Below are 24,879 nucleotides of genomic sequence, written 5' to 3'. Positions count from 1 at the left end.
TATTTTAAATAATTTTGAAGTGCTTTAATTTATAAAAATTTAAATTATAAAAATGCAACAAAAACAAACTATAAACTGTTGCAAAAACATTTCAACTAAAATCAATAAAGAAAATATTTTATTCAAAACTTATGTTGCTACTTGATTTGTTAAAGGCATTTCCGGTAAATAAAGTGGAAATAAATTGTTCAAACGGTTAATGCTTGTATTGGTGAACGCTTAATTATAGTATCAAAGATAATAAAGTTATTGAAAAACTATGGTGTATTTTGTGAGTGACTCAAATTAACATTCCAATAAATAAGAAATTGCCAAGAACAAATGGAAGATTGGAATATTATTTAAAATTCATTAAAAAACAAATAGTAATCTCTGTATATATTAATATCGAAGTTTACTGTATTTTATTTAAATGTAAAATTTTAACATTTTTCATCTAAAAATACACTATAGTTTTTCAAATTAATACTAACCTAAAGTGCATGATATTATACATATAAAAACATTATCATTTTAAGCAAACTACACTTTGAATAAGATAATTTAAAATTGTAATAAATTTTGATTACAAAAAGAAATATTTTATAAAAAAAATTTAATATTTTGTAAAAATTATAATAAACATGTATTAATCACCGAAAAAATGACTAATTATTAAAAAAGAAATTAATTATAAAAAAAAATAAAAATCAATTTAATTATTTCTTAAAAAACTCAATTATTTACAGTGTAGTTTTTTGCATACATGCTTTTGTGTTTAGTATATAAACGTTCTATGTAATATGCTAATATATTTATTTTTTCTACTCCACACTATTAATTTTGTGCTGCGTCCTCAAAATCAGATGGTAAATATTTGGTTTTGCCCTCTGGTGAACTGCATATACGCGAAGTTGGACCCGAAGATGGTTACAAAAGCTATCAGTGCCGCACCAAGCATCGTCTAACTGGCGAAACACGTTTGAGCGCAACAAAGGGACGCTTGGTGATTACAGGTAAGTTGTAAGATTGAAGCGTATTTTTAGTAAAGTAAAATATTTATTAATAAATAAATGGCAGTTGAAATTTCGAAAAAAAAAAAATGTTTGGATAAATTTAAAAATATTTATATGAAAATTATTATTGGAAAACATTAAAGAAATATATTCTTTAAATTACTTACAAGAACATTAAGGAAATATATAATAATAAATGTCGAATGTTAGAAAAAAGTGTAAATATAATAATGAAAAATTAAAATTATAATTTGAAAAACATTTTTAGATATTTCAAAAAACAAAGGAAATTAAATAAAACTTCGAAATTCCCACTGCGGTATTTTAAACGAAGATAAATACGAAAATTCAGTTCTCTATTGAATAAATTAAAAAAAGCTATAATAAAATTGTTTCATCTTTAAAAATCCCATTCATTCAAAATTTTGATATGTATAATATAATAATCGGTTACAAATAACACTTGTTATATAATTTTTCTTAAAAATTATTAAATTGAAAGTTTAAAAAATATATATTTTGGAAAAAAATATGTAAATACATATGTACAAAGGAAATGAGAGCTGCATTTTCGTATATTTAAAAAAAAAATACAATGCCTTAAGCTGTAAAGATTATTGTTGCCAAAGCAATCGAATTAAAAAAACACAAATATATTATAAAAATGAAATACTGAATGTTATTAAAAAAAATCCTATCAACTTAAATTCCCATTTAAAAAATGCAAAAATTTATAATAATAGCTGCAGCTTAAGGCTTTTAAAAACATATAAAAATTGCATAACTGTGACAATTAAAAAAATATTAAATATTATCAATTAAAAATAAATCGTATAAGCTTTCAAAAATATTTACTAAGTCCAAATAGCACAGTTTTCAAACATACACAGTTATGCAATATATATTTTCCAGCAGAAAAAAATAATATGTAGTCAAAAAATGTGTTCTAAAAATTTTACCTTAAAAATGTGATCTTAAAAATTTTGAATTTCTAATACAAATTTCAACATTTTAACGTGAGTTTAAACTTTAATATTAATACTCTTTACATATACAAGAAATTAAAACTATTTTTTTTTCTGCTGTATATTTTCAAAAATCATATTGAGCAATATAAATTGTTTTAATTTGTATTGCGCAATATATTAATTTTACTATTAAGTTATATAAATTATTTAAAGCAACAAATTTTTGAACAAATTATTTAAAATGAAAAACAATCAAAAAGATTTTTTGCTTAAAATCTTTTTCTTTGCAACGAGTGTGGAACGAAATATACACAAAAAATCTTGTTTTTTTTTCAATTAAATAAATAATTATTTATGAAAAGTATAATTTTAATTAATAAAAAGATTAATAAAAATAATGTAATAAAATAATTATATTTTTAAATTGCTTCATTAAAATTTTTAAATATAAATTTTAATTCCCTAATTAAATAAAAAAGATTCTAACGGTTTCATCAAAAAATTGTTGCTCCCTTAGCCTGCATTGAAAACTGCCTGAATGTTGGGATAGGGTAAACTGTTGCGCGCGAATTGTTGCAAAATACAAAAAAATAAATTTTCGTTACAAATAATAAATTTCTTAATAAATAAAGTTCAATTAAATAAAATAAATTTCATATAAATTAAATTATTTTTGCCCGACTTGAGCTTGAACAAAAGGAGCATTTTGTCATTAAAAATAAAAAAAGTCAATTTCTGCGTTACTTTTTGTGTCACTGTGCGCTGAGCAAAAATTTGCAAAAAATACAAAAACTACAAGAAAAACTTGCGAAATTCGTACCCTTATCCTAAGCAATTATACCAAAAGTGCAAGGTAAGTTTGCATTTATAAGTAAATATATTACACTTTTAAATAAATAAATAAATATTTTAACTTTAACTACATTTTAATTATACAATATTTTATTGTAAGGCTCACATAAATTTTTGAGCAACATATTTTGAGAATATATATTTTTTTAAAAACAATTTACAGAACCGGTTGGCAGGGTATCACCGAAATTTCCCACTGTGCAAACGAGCAGCAGCTTTACGGCGGCCGCACAAGCGGGCGTCACTCTACTATGCCCAGCCCAAGCCTATCCAGCACCAATGTTTAGGTGTGTTGCCCCGTTATAGTAGTATTTTGTTAATTAAGAAAGTTAGATTGGGTATTTGGTGTTTTATGAAAAGTTTAAAATTATTGGAGCTGTCTATTTCAACAGTCAAACAGTTTTCGAGTTTCAGTTTAGCTTCTCGGGTTTAAATTACACAAGCCATACCCTGTATATATCATCTTTGTAGAACCTGTTGGTAGCGTTGGCCCACGCTTACTCTCCGGCAATGATATAAAAGTGATTATCACCCCTGGCAATAAATCCGTGACTTTACTTTGTCCGGCGCAAGCTTATCCAGTACCAATATTTCGGTAAGCTATATTTCGTAGAATTTTCTCCGATATTTCCTGAAGGTTTTAACAGTCTCAGAAAGCAAGTTAGTTTACTGAGACAAGTAGTACCGAGTTGACATTGCATAAGACTCTCATATGATTCTAAGCAACTTTAACCTCAAAGTTTAAGCCTATTCCAACATCTTGGCTCTGAAACATAACTAAATTATTATTATCTCCATTTATTAAGCTCTTATTATTTGCTGTAGAGCCTGTTGGTACCGTTGGTCCACGTCTAACCTCGGGTGATGAATCGCGTATCGTAAAAATTGCTCTCGCTAAAAGTGCAACCTTGCTTTGTCCAGCACAGGCCTATCCGGTGCCTTTGTTTAGGTAATATATTCAATTATTGTAAAACAACAACAATGCAATTCTGGCTATCCCAACATCAGTATTTCTCAATTAAACTAAACATCGCACCTTTTTCCCACACTTTTTCGTGGTATATTTGTTTTCTAGAACCTGTTGGCTCTGTAAGTCCTAAAATATTTGCAAACGAGGAAAACATAAAAATTATACGCGTGCCACTGACGCAGAGCGTGACACTGCTTTGTCCAGCTCAGGCTTATCCAGTACCAGTTTTTAGGTAGGTTACCAAAATATATCTCTATTTTGATTAAAATTTTTTATGAAGCTCTTCATCCAACATTCAGCAGTTTTCCAATACCATTAGAAGTGTTTAACTAAAGTTTCATTTAAAACTTTAAATGCCTTCTTCAGAACCCGTTGGTAGTGTTAGTCCGAAAATGACTGCTGGCGATGATGCAATAAAAATACCAAAAGTAGCTAGTGGACAGAGTGCCACATTAATGTGCCCCGCTCAAGCCTATCCAGTGCCAGTCTTTAGGTAAAACTTTATTTCAGTTAAGCTTTACACTATCCCAACACATTTCCAGCCATATCCAAAGCTTTTTTTTAATATTTCATTTGTTTATATGTATTATATGTTATCAGAGCCCGTTGGTAGCGTGTCACCACGATTAACCTCCGGTGATGATTCGCGTACCGTTAAGATACATGAAAGCCAAAGCGTAACGCTGCTCTGTCCAGCGCAGGCATTTCCAGTGGCGTTGTTTAGGTAACGTTCACAAAATACAGTTAAACAGTTACATAATTTTGATCCAGTTTAAGGCTTCTCTATTCCAAACTTCTGGCAATTTTCCAACCTTTTAATAACTATTCTCAATATTAGTTATTTATTATTGCAGAACCTGTTGGTAGTGTTAGTCCCAAAATCAATTCTGGTGATGATTATAATCATATAAAATCGAAGAGTGGTCGCAGTTTGAGTTTACTTTGTCCAGCGCAAGCTTACCCCACACCGTTTTTCAGGTATTTCGAAAATAGTTGCTCACAACCAGACACTCTTTATACTCTATACTTCATTGTGGTCGAATCATTAAGTAATTTTGGATCACACTTCTGATTTACTACAAATTAGTAAATTCAATTCGAAAATTCATTTTAATCAACAATTTGATATGAAAATAGTTAGTAATGAGGCGGACTTAAAAATATCGATAATATAATAGATAATGTGGTGGTGTTCACACGCACCATTTGCTTAACGCTCTCAATATATTCAATGTTAATGATTATTATCAGAAAGTAATATTATTTTATATTAAATTGTATTTCTTTTTGGAAAAATAAATTCGTGCAAATCATTGTAGGCAGTTTTCAAGAATATTTTTACGCATTAGTATTATTTTGACAGCAACAATTCTAATTATATACCGTTATCTAATAATTTCCAGAACCTGTAGGCAGTGTTAGCCCAAAAATTAGTATCGGTGAAGATTTAAAGCATGTTAAGGGCAAACAAAATCAAGGTTTAAGCTTGTTATGTCCTGCTCAGGCATATCCACAGCCCGTTTTTAGGTAATTATTTTTGAAAATACAGTAAAAATTCAGTAAAAGAATGTATTCTACAACTTGTGAATTTAAAATCACCGCATTCCAGCAAATCAGTCAGTTTTTTCCATCACATGACTTAATCGTTACAAAAAATTACAGAACCCGTAGGCAGTGTTGCACCGAAAATCACATTTCTCGAACGCTTCAAGATGAATCAAATTGTCAGTGGCAGCAGTAGCGCTATATTCTGTCCAGCGCAATCATATCCGGTGCCTATTTTCAGGTGTGTAACTAGAAAATCACGCAACAAATTATTTTTGAAAATTTCTAAGTATACTTTCAGGCAGTTTAACTTAGTTTTCACTCAAATTGGTTAACTAAATACTACTATGAATCGTTAAATATGTATATATTTTTTGTTAAATAGAACCAGTTGCTAGCGTACGCCCCAAGGTGCAACTGCAGGACAAACATCAATTTATCGATGTGGAATTGGGTCGCAGTTATGCGCTGCTCTGCCTTGCGCAATCCTATCCAATGCCAGCTTTTAGGTACGAATTTGTAATTTTCTAAAATAGTTGAACACAATCTGCAATAGCTAGTCCTTCGTTTTACCCCGACAACATTCAGCCGTCTTCACTTACTATTTTCATAGCTTTTTTAGTATACAATATTTTGCAGAACCCGTCGCTAGCGTTAAACCCAAAATCAACGTACAGGACAAATTACAGACACGCGAAATTGCGAGTGGCGTTGGAATTGCTCTACTCTGTCCGGCACAGTCATATCCGACGCCAGCGCATAGGTAGATACATTTTTGTTGGCATTTTTGTAATACTAAAAATTTCAGGACCTAACTGTAGTTGCTGTAATTGCTATCCCAACATTCTAGCATACATTTAGGCGCATATTTGTCACTCAACTTCCTTCGAAATTGTTGATTCGTAATTTTTATTCTAGAACCCATTGGCTCAGTGGCTCCCCGCGTCAATATTGAGAGTGAATTGAATATTGCGCGTGCTAATTTGGGCGAGAGTTTTAGTTTAAAGTGTCCGGCGCAGTCATATCCGATACCAGCCTATAGGTAGGCAATACAATTATTGTAATACAGTTTTCCAGCTCCCAACAGACAGTTATTATTCCTATTAAAATACCAACAAAAATTATATATTTCATAATTTTGTTCCTTTCCCCAGAACCCATTGGCTCTGTGCGCCCCAAAGTTAGTATGGAAAGTGAACTTTCCAGTGTTCGTGTTTATTTGGGTGAAAGCTTTAGCTTAAAATGTCCAGCACAATCATACCCAATACCAATGTATAGGTAGGTTTGGCAAATATACCTAATTTTTTTTAAATATTTTTCGAAATAAAACGGTTTGTGGCTCAACATTCAGGCTGTTAGAAAATTTTCCAATACATATTTTCAAAATTTTTGAAGTATACTATTGTATTTTATAGAACCTGTCGGCAGCGTGCCACCAAAAATGAATTTGCTCGAAAAAGTGCGCACCATGCAAGTGCCACAAGGTGCAACATATGCTATGCAATGTCCCGGGCAAGCTTTTCCGGTGCCAATAGTAAGGTACATGTGTGGTTTATTACGAGAAATTTTAAAGAATATTTTGACTGAAAGAAATTTCTAAACGGTAAAAAGTGCTATCGTTTACTATAGTTGGCAAATTAACGCTAAAGTGACGTAAGCAAAGAAGTAGAGTTGCCAAAGTGGTCGTAATTACTAAAAAAAATTTAGAGATAATAATTGATACAAAATATATGTATCTATTGGCTTTATCGTGATAATTACATTATTTTTCATATTTCTACTCACTTATTTATAAAAATACCGCAATATCTTTAAGCATTCAGGCAAGTTTTCCATTAAAAGCTTTCTTTGTTAATTTCTAAAAGAATCATGTTTTATTCTATAATTTTTCTAGAACCACTTGGCTCTGTGCCACCAAAGATTCTTAATATTAATGATAAATTCCTTTTGATGCAAGTTAAATTGGGAAATAGTTACTCAATGCAATGCCCAGGTCAAGCATATCCCGTGCCGATCGTAAGGTAGTAATTTACCTAGAATGCAAATATTTATATATTTAAAAAAATAATTTTGCACATTTTCATGATCCCTTGGCTTTATCCCGACATTCAGATTCACTTTTTGCTGAAAATTTGTATTGAAATGATTTTATATATAGAACCCGTGGGCTCAGTACCACCGAAGGTAACGAGTTTGCATGATAAGTTTCAAGTGTTACAAGTAAAATTTGGACAAGAATTCTGCATGCAATGCCCAGGGCAGGCATATCCGGTGCCAATTGTAAGGAACTTAAGTGAAATGATTTAGTTATTGAGAGTATATTGATAATAAAGGAGAATGATTCCTTGAAAATTCTGTTAATTCGTAAACAATCAATCGATAAATGGTGATCGACTAAGCTTCAAAAATATCGAAATACAAGAGTACCTTTCTAAATATTCAATTTCAAGCAGTTTTCTCCGTCGGAATCTGTATTATCATCTTTTATTTTTATTGTTATACAATTTTAGAACCCGTCGGCTCGGTCCCACCAAAGCTTACAAGTTTACATGATAAGTTTCAATTCATACAAGTGAAAATGGGGCAAGAGTATGCTATGCAATGTCCCGGACAAGCTTATCCGGTACCAATTGTTAGGTGTGTATATTGGGCAGTGAAATTTTAATAAAAAATAGCGCTATTTTAAAATCTTGAAATCTTGCGAAATCTGTTATCATCTCATCCCAACATTTTTCCAGGTTAACTGAAAGGCTAAATTGAATTCCATTTTAAAGCATGGTATCGAAATTAATTTTTTCCTTGCATTTTCTATAGAACCTGTCGGCAGTGTAGCACCAAAGGTCGATACACGTGACGAGTTTACATTCGCACGCACTCGTTTGCACAGCGATAAAGCGCTCATCTGTCCCGCGCAGTCTTATCCGGTGCCTGCTTTTAGGTAAAATTAAGTAGTGAGATCACTTGATATAAAAGTATTAAAATTTATTTGTAAAAAAAAATACTTTTTAAAAAATTTATGGAATTCATTCAATACGGTATATAACCGTTAGACATAGACATAGTCTTGACGATTTGAGATTAGTTAATAGTCTAAAATTTAACAAAAATCTGAAACTTTCTATAAATTCGTATCGCGATAAACGAAGGCACTCCCAACATTACGGCATTTTCAATTTAAAAAATCAAATTTTTATACAAATGTACCATTTCAATCTCTTACAAACGCAGAGCCGGTTGGCAGTGTTGCACCGAAAGTGGATATTAAAGATGAGATAAATTACGCACGCGCTGAAATCAGTCGCAGTTTTGCTTTAATTTGCCCAGCGCAGTCATATCCGGTACCGATTTATAGGTGAATATTGGATTTTTTTCCTTTTTAAATCATAGTCCCCCGAGCCGCTCGCTTATAACTAAATATTGTGCTTATCCTAAACATTCAGATAATTTTCAAAATAACAGTTTTCAATTCATAACCCACATAAAATAAACAATTTTCAGAGCCCGTTGGTAGTGTAGCACCAAAAGTAGATCCCAATGATCGCATAAAATGGGTAGATAAGCCAGTTGGAAACTCTTTAAATTTGTTTTGTCCCTCACAATCATATCCGGTGCCGGTTTATAGGTAAGCCCTCGGTGTATTATATTTTTTTTTTATAAAAAAAATAGGCAATATTCTCAGCGAGCTTTCAAAAGCTTTTAATGATAGTTCTCTAATCAGTAACGTTTTGAGGTTGTGTGATACCATCAGCTAATGGTTATTCAACCTAATTAAATTAATTAGCTGAAACAAAGATTTTTTTCGATATCTTAATCTTTTCGGAATGCAAAGAATCACAAAAATTACTTCAAAAGAGAATACTCTCCCAACATAAAGGCAATTTCATGAGCTTAAATTTTCAACAGACTCTTAAAACTCCTTTCAATTGCTTTTTTTAGAACCTGTGGGCAGCGTAGCACCAAAAGTAGATGTGAAAGATCGCATTAATTGGTTGGATAAACCTCTTGGTAAAGCTTTTAGTCTACTCTGCCCGGCACAATCATATCCAATGCCAGCTTATAGGTAATGTACCGAAAGTATACAGGCGGTTTTCATTGCAATACCAGCTTATACATTTTTGTAGCATTTTAAATTAGCTTTTTCATAATGAATTTTCAGAACCTGTCGGCTCGGTAGCGCCCAAAGTAAATATGCATGATAAAATGGATTTCGGTATGCGCAAGTCCAACACTTCTTTGAGTTTACTTTGTCCAGCGCAGGGCTTTCCAATGCCAGCTTTTAGGTAACGTTTTATAGAGTTGTTTAATTAGAGATAATTTGTATCTGAGTTGAAAAATGAAACCTTGGAACACACAAAACACTGGCAGTTTTCGTAAAATGCTTTGCAAACTTTTTACATTTTGAAAACTACATTTCTTATATAACACTTTTACAGAACCCGTTGGATCCGTGGCTCCAAAAGTCGATATTAACGATAAAGTCAAAGTGGCATTTAAACGAGAGAACGCTTCTTTAAGTCTGATTTGTCCAGCGCAAGCTTATCCGATGCCAGCTTTTAGGTATGGTGAAAATAGTTGTTTAGTTATGTTGAGTTTCGTTTGAGAAAAAACTTATTTATAGGATTTTTAACTAAAAAAAAACGTCCATATCTTTTTGATCAATGTTAAGTGGCTTACTCCCCCAACATTCCATATAGGTAGTTTATGCAATAATATATAATACGATTTCTTTTGAGCGTTTCAGTAACCTCATCATCATTTTCTTTATATAATATATTTCCAGAACCCGTTGGCTCTGTAGCGCCTAAAGTTGAAATGAATGACAAATTGGGTTTTGCTATACGACAAGCCAATGCTTCCTTGAGTTTGCTGTGTCCCGCTCAAGCATATCCCATGCCATTTTTTAGGTGAATATTTGAAAACAGGACTATATTCTTCCAAGTTCTAGGTTATGAATTTCTCAAGCAATCTTTTTTTAAAAATTTTGCATAATTTAGAAGTTAAAAATGTTAATTTTGTTTGACGATGAACCATAAATCCAACATTCAGGCTTCCTGCTATATATTTTCTTTTAACTTTGTACTTTCATCGTTTGGTCTTTCTAACATTTCAGAACCTGTGGGGTCCGTAGCACCCAAAGTTGAGATTAAAGATAAAGCTGGCATATTTTTAGGGAAACTTAATGAGTCTCTGGCTTTATTATGTCCAGCTCAGTCATATCCGGTGCCTCTATATAGGTATTTATAAAAAACAATCGATTTAAGATTTCGGCTTTTTAAACGATAAAAATTTTTAATAACAAATTTTTGATAGAACATTAATAGAGTTTCATTGAAAAATATTTTTTGAAGTTTTGGATAATTGATGATTCCATAAGACGTTTTAAAATTAGCTTTCGACCAACATTCAGGTTTTTAAAGATCATGTAATTTTTTCTAAAGGAAATAATGTCAAGAAAATATATCGCAAAATATTTCCAGAACCTGTCGGCAGCGTTGCGCCCAAGGTTAATAAAAATGATGAATTCAGTCACGATCGTGTGTCAGAAAATCAAACTGTTGCATTGAAATGTCCAGCACAATCATATCCAGTGCCAATTTATAGGTACGTGGAAACTATCACAAGAATAAGAATTAAAACATTTAAAGTAAATATAAAATACTCAAATTTATGGTGTAGAAATTTTTTCCCAGCAGCCATCTCAACATTCAGTGTCGTTTTTTTTACTAAGCGCATTATTCTTCAACTACTTTTATTATAAACAATTTCCGTATTAACTTCTTATAGAACCAATTGGTAGCGTTGCACCGCGCGTTAGTCGCAAAGATGAAATCAATTACGATCGCATAAGGGTTAATGGTACAATTGCGATACAATGTCCGGCTCAGTCGTATCCAGTGCCAACTTATAGGTGCGTTTCAGGTTATAAATAGTGAGCAGAACAAAAAAATATTTTTTTTAATTTTAAATCTGAACTCTTCCCAACATTCGGTGTTTATTTTGAAAGAATTTAGTATCATAAATATATAATTTCTCTCAATTTAGAACCCGTCGGTAGTGTGGCGCCACGCGTTAATAAAAAGGATGGCTATAATCATGATAGTGTAATGCAAAATCATAGCCTAGCGATTATGTGTCCTGCACAAGCTTATCCAGTGCCAATTTATAGGTGAAGAAATTAGTGTTTTAATTGTTATTTAATAACTGACCGATATTGTTTGATTTCTGAAGTCGATTAAATTTTACGGTATTCTATGCTGCATCTCATAGAAAAGTCATCTAATATTCCCGAAATTTAAAAAGTTAATTGAATGTAACGTAAAATTTACTACTTAAAAGCCTTAACTGCTTTCATAACAGTGTTATCGATTAATGAATCTCCCTAACCTTAGCTGGTGCATAGACGTTGAAATAAATTGAGTTACATACTGTCCGTAATATAGCAAATTTTAATGAATCTTTTAAACTATAAAATTTTATAAAATTAAAAAAAATATAAAATTTTGAAGCGAAATTTTGCCTTGATTTTTTAAATAATTTATTGAATTCAAAAGATTTAACAGTTGTGGAAAATTATCCGAGCGCATTTTCAATCATACAATCTTCAACATTCAGGTGATAAAAATTAATAGTAACTTTTTTAAGTTCATGCACTAATTCCTACTAAATTCAAAATTCTACCCCCAAAAGAACCCCTCGGCAGTGTTGCACCAAAAGTCAGCATAGCCGCCCAACTACAAAATGCCGGCGTTAAAAGTCATTCAAGCGTTGCGCTCTTTTGTCCAGCACAGTCATTTCCGGTGCCGGCTTACAGGTAATACAACAACAACTACCTTAAGATATGTACAATAGTTGAAATTGATGACAATTTGAACACTAATTGTAAGACTTAAGCCAAGCGATTGATTTCGCAAAACTTTTGCACCAATTTGTAGAGAACACAAAGTTTCCGTTAAGCACACTTTAATTATTCATGGCAGTTTTCAAACAAACCTCAACACATGTTTGTTGTACAAATATTGTTTTTGTTTTGTAGAGCCGGTTGGTAGTGTTGCACCAAAGATAAGCGTTGGCGATAGACGTAAAGACGCCGAGGCGCACATAAATGCGGCGTTGAGCATATTTTGTCCGGCACAATCGTAACCGATGCCAACGTTTAGGTAATGTTTCGGGTATATATTTTGAAAAGTTATTTTTTTTTTTAAGTGTTGCTGGTACTCTGGTCTTATATAAAGTGAAAATGTAGTGATGAACCCAACTTCCAGCAGTTTTCTTTGTTTTTTATGTTTAAATAAATGCTTTGTTCTAAATTTTCAGCATTTTCTAGAACCTGTGGGCAGTGTTGCACCAAAAATAAATCTGATAAATCGGCGTAATGACGCTGAAGCAGCCATTGGCGATACATTGAGTATATTTTGTCCAGCGCAATCGTATCCGGTGCCCTTATTTCGGTAAAAAATTTAGAAATATGCATTAAAAAAGTTGTTTAAGGAAGTATTGTTATTGAGATATATCTCAGAATAATCTCCCAGTTCAGCGACCTAAATCAAATAATATTTTAAATCGAAAAACTCTCTTAAATTCCAACATTCAGCAGTTCATAAAATTTTATGAAGAGTTTGAACGCTATAAATATTTGGTCTCTAATATTATTGCAATCTTCTAGAACCCGTAGGCAGCGTTGCGCCGAAAATTAGTGTTGGAGAACGTTTACGTGATGCCGGCGCTAAATTTGGTGCGACATTTACGCTTTTCTGTCCAGCGCAGTCATATCCAGTGCCAAATTATAGGTATAAAGAAAGACTACTCAACGGCTTAAGCTGAAAGAATTTAGCCACAAAGTCAATTTAATTAATATGATAATTCAGGCAGTTTTCGCAAGTATATACTTTTAATTTCTTTATATAAATCCGAAACTTTTTTCCTAGAACCCGTCGGCAGTGTGGCGCCAAAAATCAGTGTTGAAAATCGTTTAAAAAATGCGGAGGCACAAATCAATCGCAGCTGTACGCTCTTTTGCCCAGCGCAATCTTATCCAGTGCCGTTATTTCGGTAATAATTTTTACAAAACAGTGTAAAGCAGCCAAAAAATATGCAACTTACCTTAATTCCAACATTCAATGCGGTTTTTTGCTTCCAAATACTCATTTCGCTCTTCATATGTACAACTTTTTTCTCAGAACCCGTAGCTAGTGTGGGTCCCAAAATCAATGCTTACGATGAGTTAACAAAAGTACGCGGTAGAAATGCAACTGACGTAACGCTCTTATGTCCAGCACAGTCATATCCGGTACCACTTTTTAGGTACAGCTATAGTTTTTTTCTTAAAAATCACCCGGTTCATTTTTCGTAAAACGTGGATAGCTTTAAAATTCTGGCAGTTTTCAAAGCTCATTATAATAACGATATGTTTTTAATAACTTAAATTCCAAGTAATTCTTTCCTTTCTTGCTTTTAGAGCCCGTTGGTAGCGTGAGTCCTCGACTTACATCCGGCGATAAAACACGAAATGTGGATATTGCTTTGGGCGCTAGTCAGACAATGCTTTGTCCAGCTCAAGCTTACCCAGTGCCAATGTTTAGGTAAAGTTTTTTATCACAGAAGTGAGGTTATGTTTGGAACTTAAACATTATTACACGGCTTTTAAAAAGCTCAGGCACTGATATTACTTAAAACAAAGATGGCAGTTTTCAAACCTTTATAACTACTTTACCTTTCGCATTTTACTCATTTTGATATTTCGAAATTGCAGAACCTATAAGCGGCGCTGCACCACGTGTTGCTCTCATTCAGAAAACCGGCATAGAGTTTGCACAACTCGGCGGTTCGTTGGGTATTCTATGTCCGGCACAGGGTTATCCAGTGCCAAGTTATCGGTAAGGGGAACTAATTGACTTATTGGTCACTAATATAACAGCAGTATTGAAATCTGCTATGTAGTTTCAGAACCTTATTGCCTTTTTATATACTATAAAATATATAAATATAAAAATATATATAATATATAGATCTCTGGCATCCGTATCATGCGGTGGGCGAAGGTTCCATTGCTGAATAAAAAAATTCATGGATTTCTGGAATTTTCATCAAAGATTATTTTAAACGTTTTCGAAATTGAAAGTCCTCAACAACTAGAGGAAGCAGTACAGAATTTTTAGATGGCTGACAAGGGAATAAATACCCAAACCTTGGCATACCCAAACCTAGCGTCAGTGGTACATACTATCATAAAGCTGAAGCTTATTGTATGGTCTTGGGATAATTTCGCTGAATATTACGGTGTTGTTTCATCTTTTTTAATGATTCTCAAAAGCTCATTATTTGAAGAAAATCATCATAGATTCTTAATAACACAAAAAATGCTTCAATTAGCTCTCAGGTAGTTTTCAAAATATTTTTTTTCGAATTATAAAATATCAGTGACTTAAATAAATCTATTTTTCTCAGAACCGGTGAGCAGCACAGTACCAAAGGTGTCCTCACTTTCTAAATTCGATGTGAAAAGTTATTATTTGGGCAGCACTTTTGCGTTATTGTGTCCGGCGCAGGGTTTCCCAGTGCCGGTTTTTAGGTAAAAGATTTTATTTCACGATTTAATATTTTTTTGGGCATTTTAAGAAATGTTTGTATAATATGAAGCTCAAGTAATGTGATAATTTGCTATGGCTCTACTCGAACTCATATCGACATTCAGACAGTTTTCCAGTAAAATTTTCGTATTTTCTACTTTAATTTTGATTTTTTAATAAATAATAATTATAATTTGTTCAGAACCCGTTTCCAGTACGGCACCCAAAGTGCCACCGGTTAGTGCGCGTCCATTAAGTGTGGCTCACCACTCTAGTATTTCAATTTTATGCCCAGCGCAAGGTTACCCAGCGCCAAATTTTCGGTAAGCAATAAAGAATAATTGAAGATATTGAAGGAAACGAAGCAATTAGTTATAATTTTTTGAATGAAAGGAAATTTGTGATTCTTTTTTAATGTTGCAACTTCAGGCAGTTTTTAATTAATTTATTAAATTCGTTTGGAATGACATTCTTTTCATCGATTAACGATAAAGTCGATTGCTCTATAATTGCATCAATATTCGTTATTATGCGTTACGCTAAATTCTAAACTTCTTTGCAGAGCCTGTTTCTAGTACGCCACCAAAAATTAACGCGCTTACCTATAAACCAAATATTGTGGAATCGCATGCGCATACAGCAATACTGTGTCCGGCACAAGGTTATCCGGCACCTAGTTTTAGGTTAGGAAGCTTGAACTTTTTAAAGCCATTTTCATTTTCAGGAAATATTAATTTAAGCCCCTAAAAATCATTCAGACAGTTTTCAATATTCAATAATATCATAGAAAATTTAATCAGAATTTATTATATGTATGTACATATGTAAATTTTAGAACCCGTTTCAAGCACTGCGCCACGCATACCTTCAATAATGAGTAAACCCTTAAATATGGCGCATGGAAGTAGTGTGTCTCTGCTTTGTCCAGCGCAGGGTTTTCCGGCACCCAATTTCCGGTAATGCACAGAGAAACGCAATTATTTTTTTTATATATTCAAAAATTATTTTAAATTTTGTATTCTTGTATTTACAACGAAAAACGTGAGCATGTAAAATTTGCAGTGATTTATACCGTCGTCCCAACATTCAGTTTGCAAATTAAACACTCTCTCCTAACCTTACACTAATTACTCTTTAGAACCAATCTCAAGTACCGCGCCGCGTACACCATCTCTGGTGCAAAAACCTTTAGAATTACGCGCCGCCAGCGATTTGTCGTTGCTTTGTCCAGCACAAGGTTATCCAGCGCCAAACTTTCGGTGATTATTTTGCAATTTTTTGCTGAATATAAAAAACATTCAATCTAAATCAATAAACTAGGCTGCATTGTACGAATTTCCAACCACTTCAGACAGTTTGCTTGCGTCATACTTCATCCATGACGTGGGTTTTCAATGCATATTTATTGTATTGCATAAACAACATTCGAAACTCATAATTCTATTTTCCATTAAATGAAAAATATTTGTTGCTCTCGCACGACATGCGTCGCTCATGGAACGAGCGTATGCAGGGACGTGACTTAGTTATGTTTTGTCCAGCGCAGGCGTATCCAGTGCCAACATTCAGGTGGAAAATGCAATTTTTTTGCTATTTACTGCATTTATTTTTGTTGTAATTTGTTATAAATATTTTTATGCATAGAGCCTGTCAGCGCAAAAGCGCCTACACTATCCGTTGATACCAAATGGTCGGGCATTGAGCGACGCCATAATGCCAGCTTTGCTATATTCTGTCCGGCGCAGGCATATCCAGTGCCCACTTATAGGTTTGTTTAGAGTGGAACTATAATTCTTACTGAATTTAGTGAGAATGTGGATTTCAGTTTAATTTTTAAATACAAAATATTCATTAAAGAGTAAAAAGTATCGAAACCCCAGTTATCGATTATGGAAAGTGGATTAGTGTGGTGTAAATAAAAGTTTAAATATGCAGTTGTGCTGACTCAGCTGCCGTAGAATGCTGATATTTATAAAATATAATTTTTTATGCTATGTTGACTTTAGTCACCAGCTAGTGAAGTGTTATAATTGTGCAAATTAGCACTTCCTAATTTGAAAAAAAAGATATTAAATTAACGCGTCTCGGCTAGCAGAAGCGTTCGTTATATTCATTCATGAATTCCAGCACAACAACAGTAGCATGAATGTACAAACATTTGCACATAAAATAAACACTCGAAATAAGTATACAGGCATATTTATAGACACACACACATAAACATATGTCTGTATATATACTATGTGTCGATGGTGGCTTCATGACAACTGCCCATCGTTGCTTGGAGGCTGTCCGTAGTGGTAAAGTCGAACAAAAGCAAAAGTAAACAAAAAGCGCAAATGCAAGCGTAAAGTAGAAACACAAGAAAAGGTAGTAAAAAAATAACAATCTACCACACGCAACAACTCTGTTCGCAGTCACGACTGCCAACAAAAACAAAAAAACTGCCGCAAAGCGTACGCTTTTGTTTACAAAACTCACACCACAAAGAGTTGCACACCCACAGCAACACCACCACCATACCACACCACATCAATAATAACAAAAACAACAACAATTGTGGTTTATTTGCTCCGCGTAAATGTGTGTCATTAAACAAAAATCAGTTCATACCAGCACAGCTGTTCGCCGATGCATACAAGCTAACTCACTCGCACGGTTGCATACAACTCACTGTCTCGCTCATACAATGCATGTCCGTAGCGCGCATGTGCGCTACGCGTCAAAAATTTCCCACAACAATTACCCCTAATCGGTGGTTTTGTGTTTTGCTCGCGCCATTCGTATTCGGTAGCAGCCATCTCGCTTGCACACTGCTGCCTGTTGCTGCGGGGAAGTGTTTTTGTGCATTTGTTTTGATTACGCTTCTCTATTTAGAAATTGCGCACAAGAGGAAATGTGAAAAAAACTAGTTTTCTGCGCGCGCATGCTAGAGCGTGACGGCAATATAAATAATAATTGTGGCTGCTGTCACTTTCTAACTTACAAACTGTTGTTCGCCGCAATTTATGAATGAAGAAACCTGTAGGCTGCAGCGCTCCACGTCTGCGTTGCGCTGTGGGTAGTAGTCGGGCAGCAAGTCACGTTTTTGGGTCACTGACCTCCTACTGATATGCTCGCCGCGTTCGCATGTGTGCCACTAGTTGCTGGCCGTCGTATATGCTCGTCGCAAAGTCACACATATACAAACACAGTTTTTGTTTTTTGCTTTTTATTACCAACCGACTAGCGTTTTCCTCTGGTATTTTCACTTTCATGCATTTAAAAATTCGCGCGCAATTTAACTAACTACCTCTTGCCATTTGGCGCTCAATTGTCGCTTTCAGTTTATAGTTTTGACTTATTGTGTTGCTGTTGCTGTTGTTGTACATGCAATTGACATTGAACTTACTGTAAAAAGGGGTAACAGACTTACCTTCGTTCGTGTTTCGTTGTTTCATTATTGTTGTTTTACGATTTTTCATATAGTCCAGTTGTTTGGTTGCTTCGGTTTTGTTCGCTGCGTGACCTTGTTTTTTAGCCTCCATTGACATTGACACTTATCAGTTTTAAGGTTACGGGCCGAACGTGCTGTGGTTTCACACATAAACTGGCGCAGGCTGGAAGTAATTAGGGAAATACATAAATAGTAAGATTTTTGAGGTTACTTTTTCATAGGTCAAGATGGTTAGTGAAATCGATAATTTAAAGAAAATAATTTATCGGAAAATATAAGTTGAAAAAAGGTGCAATTTATGATTTTGAGTAAATAATTTGTATAATATAAATATAAAAATATAGTAAAAAGCAGTTTTCAATATAAAATTCGTTTTTTTTTTTTTATTTTTCTTGTAAATATAAAGAAAAAAACTGTTATTTTTAGAACCGGTCGGCGCTAAACCACCTACATTTTCACTGGAATATAAATTAATTGAGGTGCAAAAGCAAGAACATACGGGTTTTGCTTTGCTGTGTCAAGCGCAGGCTTATCCAGTGCCCGTAATAAGGTAATCAAGAAACTAAATAGGAATATAATGTTAGAATAGCTCACACAAAGTCGGTATTTGTCTCCAATTCGCTTTTACTCTGCTCCCTAAAATCAAGCTCTGATCTATTGGGAAAAAATTTAATTCTAATTTACATCTTCTTCTTAACTGGCGTAGACAACGCTTAAGCGGTTATAGCCGTGTTTATAACAGTGGTTTTTTTCGTCGAGAGAGGACTTTTCTTTTCAATTGACTACTCAGTCTAAAGTAACAGTCTAAAGTAGTGCTTTGTCAAGCTAGCACCTGTTGACAAGAGTGATTCTACGTTGGATTTCTAGGCTGACATTGTTAAGAGCAAGATATTGCCAACTCGGCAGCATTCTTCAAAATTATTTGGAAATTTTAGAATATGCAAATACCTTATTAAACGGGTAGTAAACGATTCTTTAATTATGATAGTCTACTGACCAATTCTTAAGAAAACAGCCATTTCGATGTTTCTTAAAACTCAGAATACTCAAGCTTTTGGGCCAGTTTCTGTGAAGACTTTCCTAAAGTACATTTAAGTTTAAAGCCGGAAAAATCACGAAGACGCTGCCAATCGGTTCGTGAGTTCAGAACAAACGAACAACAGTTTGCCTTGGACGAATTAACTCACCCACCATTCAGTAAAATATTTTTCAATATTCTAACCTCCAAATAATAAATATTTTCCAGAGCCAATTGGTTCGAAGGCGCCTGCCTTCTCCGGCGAGGTACAAACATTTTCGAGTCGAGCACCAATATACTCTACTTTGGCGCTGCTTTGTCAAGCTCAAGCGTTTCCAGTGCCCGTGTTTAGGTACGGTAGAAAGTATTTTGTAAGGAATATGTTTTAATTTATATTTACAAATAGCAATAGCAGTAAATAAAACCCAACATTCAGGCTTTAAATTCAATATTTATTGAACTTACATTGCTAATCGTATGAATCGCCAATATTTCATAGAACCTGTAGGCTTTAAAGCACCTGCATTTCCTAGTGTTGCCAGTACGTTCACTATTTATGCAGCTAGACGTAGTACCTTGGCAATGACATGTGAGGCGCAAGCCTTTCCAGTGCCAATTTTTAGGTAAGGGGAAAAAACAAGAGATCAAAAATTTAAACGTAGTCAAGAGCTTTGAGAGCTTAAAAACAATAGAACAAATATTGAAAATTTGCTTAAAAGCTCTTTAAAGCTAAAAAATCTTAAACTTTTCGCAAGAAAATCCAACCTTCAACGTGACACCTGCCAACCGGTTTTCTTAATTACTATTATTATATAATTCGAAATTTTGTATATCTTTCTATGTAACTTCAGAGCCTGTCGGCGCTAAGGCACCAACATTCTCAAGTGATTCCAAGGGTAGCATTTTTGTACGCTCAGTGAATGCTAGTTTTGCGCTTTTGTGTCAGGCACAAGCTTTTCCCGTATAAGGTAAAGCTACCAAAAGCTTCAAATTTAATAAATACAGTAGAACTTATCTTACTCTAATCACCATAATCCACAAAAAAACTTCGAGTTATATAAGTTCAAGTTATGGAAGTATGGTATGTTAATTGAAAAGAGCTTTAAAGCTTGAAAATTTAGAATTTATTGAGGCAGTTTTCACATTACAAATACATAACACCAATATATAAAGCAGTTCATTTTAATATAACGAATTAAACAATTTAGAACCCGTTGGCGCTAAAGCACCCACTTTCTCCACCGATTCAAGCTCATTTTCATATACGCGCAGCGTCGGACAAAGCTTTGCATTGCTTTGTCTAGCACAAGCTTTTCCAGTGCCTATAATAAGGTTAGTTTTTTTTAGGTTAAATATATTAAAGCTTTTTGGGCAGTTTTCAATCGTTTAAAATTATGAATTTAAAAAAATGTATATTACAATAAAATTGACTTTACATTCATAGAACCCGTTGGTGCCAAAGCACCCACTTTTCCCACCGTTTCGAAAATCAGCACACTTATGGGTAAAAGCTTTAGTGACATTGTGCTTTTATGTCAAGCTCAAGCATTTCCAGTGCCAGTGACAAGGTAAAGATTGCGTTGAAAAGAAATCGAAGAAATATATATCTATTCTGACCAAGACATTCAGGCAATAATTCTTAATGATAAATTATATTAAAATTTAAAAATAAATATAATTTTTGAAGAACCACTTGGCGCGAAAGCTCCGGCCTTTCCAACCGCTTTGAAAAGTGGCACATTTATCGAGAAACAAGGCAAAGATCTTGTGCTGTTGTGTCAAGCTCAAGCGTATCCAGTGCCTTTATTTAGGTAAAGAGCTTTTAGATATATAGATAAAGCAATATAATATACGAAGTTTACTATAAAAAATGTAATACTTAATGAAAGCTCATTAGTTATACATATATAATTGTTTAGAAGCTCCCGGTAGTTATGAGGCAGTTTTCATGATTTTTTTTTGACTATATCTTTTGAAATGTATATTTTTCTCATTTTCAAGAACCACTCGGTGCTAAAGCGCCCGCTTTTCCCAACTTAGCGAAAAGCAGCACTTTTGTGGAAGCTCAAGGCAAAGATTTAGTGCTCCTGTGTCAAGCTCAAGCCTATCCCGTGCCATTATTTAGGTATATTCTTTTAAACTAAACTGTTTTCTATGAATTTTACATCACAACTTTGGCAGTTTTCATCTACATTAAAAAAACTCATTTCTGCAAGCTTTTGTAAAATATTATGTGTTGTTTATTTTATTATTGTAGAACCCGTAGGTGCTAAGGCTCCTACATTCTCAACAGACTCAAATGTTTTCTCCTATATACGCGGTGTAGGACAAAGCTTTGCGCTGCTGTGCCAAGCTCAAGCTTTTCCAGTGCCGATTATAAGGTATTGCGAGAGCTTTCTATATAATATTTTTTTTGAAACCTCGGCAACACTACCGACTGGTTCTGTAAATTTGTGCTTGAGTGTTTGTTTAGCTGATTTATAAGATATCTAGAGCTTTTTTTCTAATTCTGTATTTACTTGTACATACTAATAAAAACCTTTCTAGAACCTGTTGGCGCAAAAGCTCCCACATTTTCCAATGACTTAAAAAGCTTTACGTTTTCGCGTAACTTTGGTCAAAGCTTTGCTCTATTGTGTCAAGCTCAAGCGTGGCCTGTTCCTGTTATAAGGTAGTTAAAAGCACAGAATAACTTTTAAATTAAAATTTTAGTGTATTTAAAAAAGCTATAAAAAAAATTAAAAATAGTAATGAACTGGTTTCGAATATTCTTCCCAACATGGGGCTAAATTTGAAGTACAATAATAATTTTCCATTACTTATAGAGCCCGTTGGCGCAAAAGCTCCTACTTTCTCTGGTGAATCTAAAAGCTTTACATTTGTAAAAGAAATTGGACATTTATTTTTGATCTCTTGTGTCAAGCACAAGCCTTTCCTGTGCCTATAATAAGGTAGATTTATTGATGGAAAGCATATGCTGCTTTTACTATCAGTAGATAAACGAGGTCTCTAGAAAGCTTTTAAGGTTAAACATGTTTCTATTCACGCGGCAACACTCGGGCAGTTTTCAGTAAAAAAAAAGCTTTCCAAAATCTTTTAAATTAATATGTGTCTCTCCATTGAAAAATAAAAGCTTTCGAAAAGCTGTTAAACTAAGTTTTACCTCTCCACAGAACCCGTTGGTAGCGTGGCGCCCAAAATTTCGGGTGGTCGCCTGCAAGAAGTAACTAAAGAGGCTCGTTATAGCGTTACTATGCTCTGTCAAGGGCAATCCTATCCAACACCTTTATTTCGGTAAAAAAAAAAACAATAAATAAAGTTTTAAATTAACTATTCCAAAAAACTGATATTATATTTGTTAGAACCCTGCCAATCCGTTCTGTAAAAAAATATTAAAATTCAGGCAGTTTCCAAATATGATTTTCGAGAAAACGGTAAAAATGTTTCTTTTTCCACCAGAGCCTATTGGCAGCGTCGGTCCAACCGTTTCTGGCGATCGTCTGCAAGAACATACAATGCGTTTAGGTGCCAGTTTCGCTATACTTTGTCAGGCTCAAGCGTATCCAATGCCGTTATTTAGGTAAACTTTGAGTATTATTTGAAACAATTCAGGCAGTTGATCCAATATATGTCTTTTTTATATGTGTCTCCTTGCTTCTATATCTTTTATAGAACCCGTAGGTCACGTAAAGCCACGCATTGCTGTTAAAAGTATTGAGATTAATGAGGTGCCTTTGGACGGTACTTTTGTTGGTCATTGTCCTGGTCAGGGGTATCCGGTGCCGGTTTATAGGTACATGTTTTATAGATACAAATTTTAAGGTTAGTTTTTCGAGGAGGTTTCTTCCTCCTGAAACTCGGTTTTTTTAAGGGATTTATGTTACCGGAATAAACCTTTCCTTTTATTGTGATGATTATCGAAGAAGACCGCTCAATATTATACTCTTAATATCCTTGCTCTTGGGTCTAATATCTAATAGTTCGAGTTAACTAGCATCTGTCGGTTGTTTAAGTAGTCCTTCATTCTTCCCTAGGTTCCGGAAGTTCATGCAAAGACTCAATATAAAAGCTTCCAAGCTATTTAGTTTTTATTAACTCTCATGATATTCATAAATCTTCTGAAAGCTCCTAGAGCACAACCTATGTAGCTGATTGTTCTTGCTGTCTTCTACGATTTTATAATGTCTGTTCATTTTCGTTAGGTCGTACTAGGCTTTATCGAGGGTCCTAACAGCAAGTTTTCAAAACAAAGCTGGTTAAAAATGAAAAAAATTTGAAATGAAATGCTAACTATTGCAACAAAATCTTAAGGTAAGTACTTAGTTCAATGCTTAACGCACAGGTGGGTATATTGTTCCTGTACGTAATTCATGCCAAACATGTACGTTGTTGCTTTCAAAATTTTCCACCAGCTTCATATTAAATTTTGTTGAAGCTTTCGTAACCTTCATCTCATTCGATGGGCTTTGTGAAACAAAAAAAAAAACAATTTTATTTGATCACCAATGCAAACAACACAGCGCATAGCATAGCATTTCATTTGATTTTTCACATTTTTAACCATCTTCGTGTGCAATTTTAGGTTATGTATATTTTCACTAACACTCGACTCTCTCCACATTACAGATGGTATAAGTTTATTGAGGGCACCACACGCAAACAGGCCGTTATACTAAATGAGCGCGTCAAACAAGTCTCTGGCACATTGATCATTAAGGATGCTGTCGTGGAAGATTCTGGCAAATATTTGTGTGTCGTCAATAATTCAGTTGGCGGTGAGAGCGTAGAAACTGTGCTCACTGTGACCGCACCACTTTCAGCGAAAATCGATCCACCCACACAAACTGTTGACTTCGGCCGCCCCGCCGTATTCACCTGCCAGTATAGTGGTAATCCAATTAAGACTATCAGTTGGTTGAAGGATGGCAAAGCGATGGGACACAGCGATCAAGTACTGCGCATCGAATCGGTGAAGAAGGAAGATAAGGGCATGTATCAGTGTTTCGTACGCAATGATCAAGAATCTGCGGAAGCAAGTGCTGAGCTCAAATTAGGCGGACGTTTCGATCCACCAGTCATACGACAGGCATTCCAAGAAGAGACCATGGAACCCGGACCAAGCGTCTTCCTCAAGTGTGTAGCTGGCGGCAATCCAACACCTGAAATCTCATGGGAACTCGATGGCAAGAAAATCGCAAATATTGATCGTTACCAAGTTGGTCAATATGTGACAGTGAACGGTGATGTTGTCTCCTATTTGAATATTACATCGGTGCATGCGAACGACGGCGGTCTTTACAAGTGTATAGCGAAGAGCAAAGTTGGCGTAGCCGAACACTCAGCGAAATTAAATGTCTACGGTTTACCCTACATACGTCAAATGGAAAAGAAAGCTATTGTAGCGGGTGAGACTTTGATTGTGACCTGTCCCGTAGCAGGCTATCCAATTGATTCGATCGTTTGGGAACGTGGTAAGTATTACATAAGTGGTTTTGTGTGGAGTACTCGTTAATATTTCGAAATATATTG

At 34.2% G+C, this 24,879-nt stretch overlaps 2 protein-coding genes across 52 annotated transcripts in view; one reads left to right on the top strand and one right to left on the bottom strand.

The window, feature by feature from the left end:
* The window catches only part of LOC114804952 (uncharacterized), a 339,668-nt gene that overhangs the window by 73,189 nt on the left and 241,600 nt on the right, over positions 1-24,879 (bottom strand). The window contains exon 5 of one of the 2 annotated variants that reach the window (XM_054233383.1): positions 18,312-18,495. In XM_054233383.1, coding sequence (XP_054089358.1) covers positions 18,357-18,495 — 139 coding nt within the window. In that variant the 3' untranslated portion in view covers positions 18,312-18,356. Of the gene's footprint in view, positions 1-16,803; positions 18,496-24,879 lie in introns of those variants that run through there. The other variant, XM_054233384.1, reaches the window with a different exon arrangement.
* The window catches only part of LOC105216804 (cell adhesion molecule Dscam2), a 147,580-nt gene that overhangs the window by 69,735 nt on the left and 52,966 nt on the right, over positions 1-24,879 (top strand). For 26 of the 50 annotated variants that reach the window (XM_054233333.1, XM_054233371.1, XM_054233344.1 and 23 more), the window contains exons 5-7: positions 846-995; positions 4,152-4,278; positions 23,977-24,821. In XM_054233333.1, the coding sequence (XP_054089308.1) occupies positions 846-995; positions 4,152-4,278; positions 23,977-24,821 (1,122 nt within the window). Of the gene's footprint in view, positions 1-845; positions 996-2,978; positions 3,103-3,286; positions 3,411-3,640; positions 3,765-4,151; positions 4,279-5,188; positions 5,313-5,715; positions 5,840-8,144; positions 8,269-10,440; positions 10,565-12,993; positions 13,118-13,785; positions 13,910-15,098; positions 15,220-19,578; positions 19,703-20,558; positions 20,683-21,351; positions 21,476-23,976; positions 24,822-24,879 lie in introns of all 50 variants that reach the window. The other 24 variants (XM_054233334.1, XM_054233364.1, XM_054233374.1 and 21 more) reach the window with 13 other exon arrangements.

Source organism: Zeugodacus cucurbitae, chromosome 6 (assembly GCF_028554725.1).
Source record: "Zeugodacus cucurbitae isolate PBARC_wt_2022May chromosome 6, idZeuCucr1.2, whole genome shotgun sequence".
In the NCBI taxonomy this organism is placed as follows: Eukaryota; Metazoa; Arthropoda; class Insecta; order Diptera; family Tephritidae; genus Zeugodacus; species Zeugodacus cucurbitae.
The sequence above is the reverse complement of the archived record's forward strand: the minus strand, read 5'-3'. Positions and strand labels throughout refer to the sequence as shown.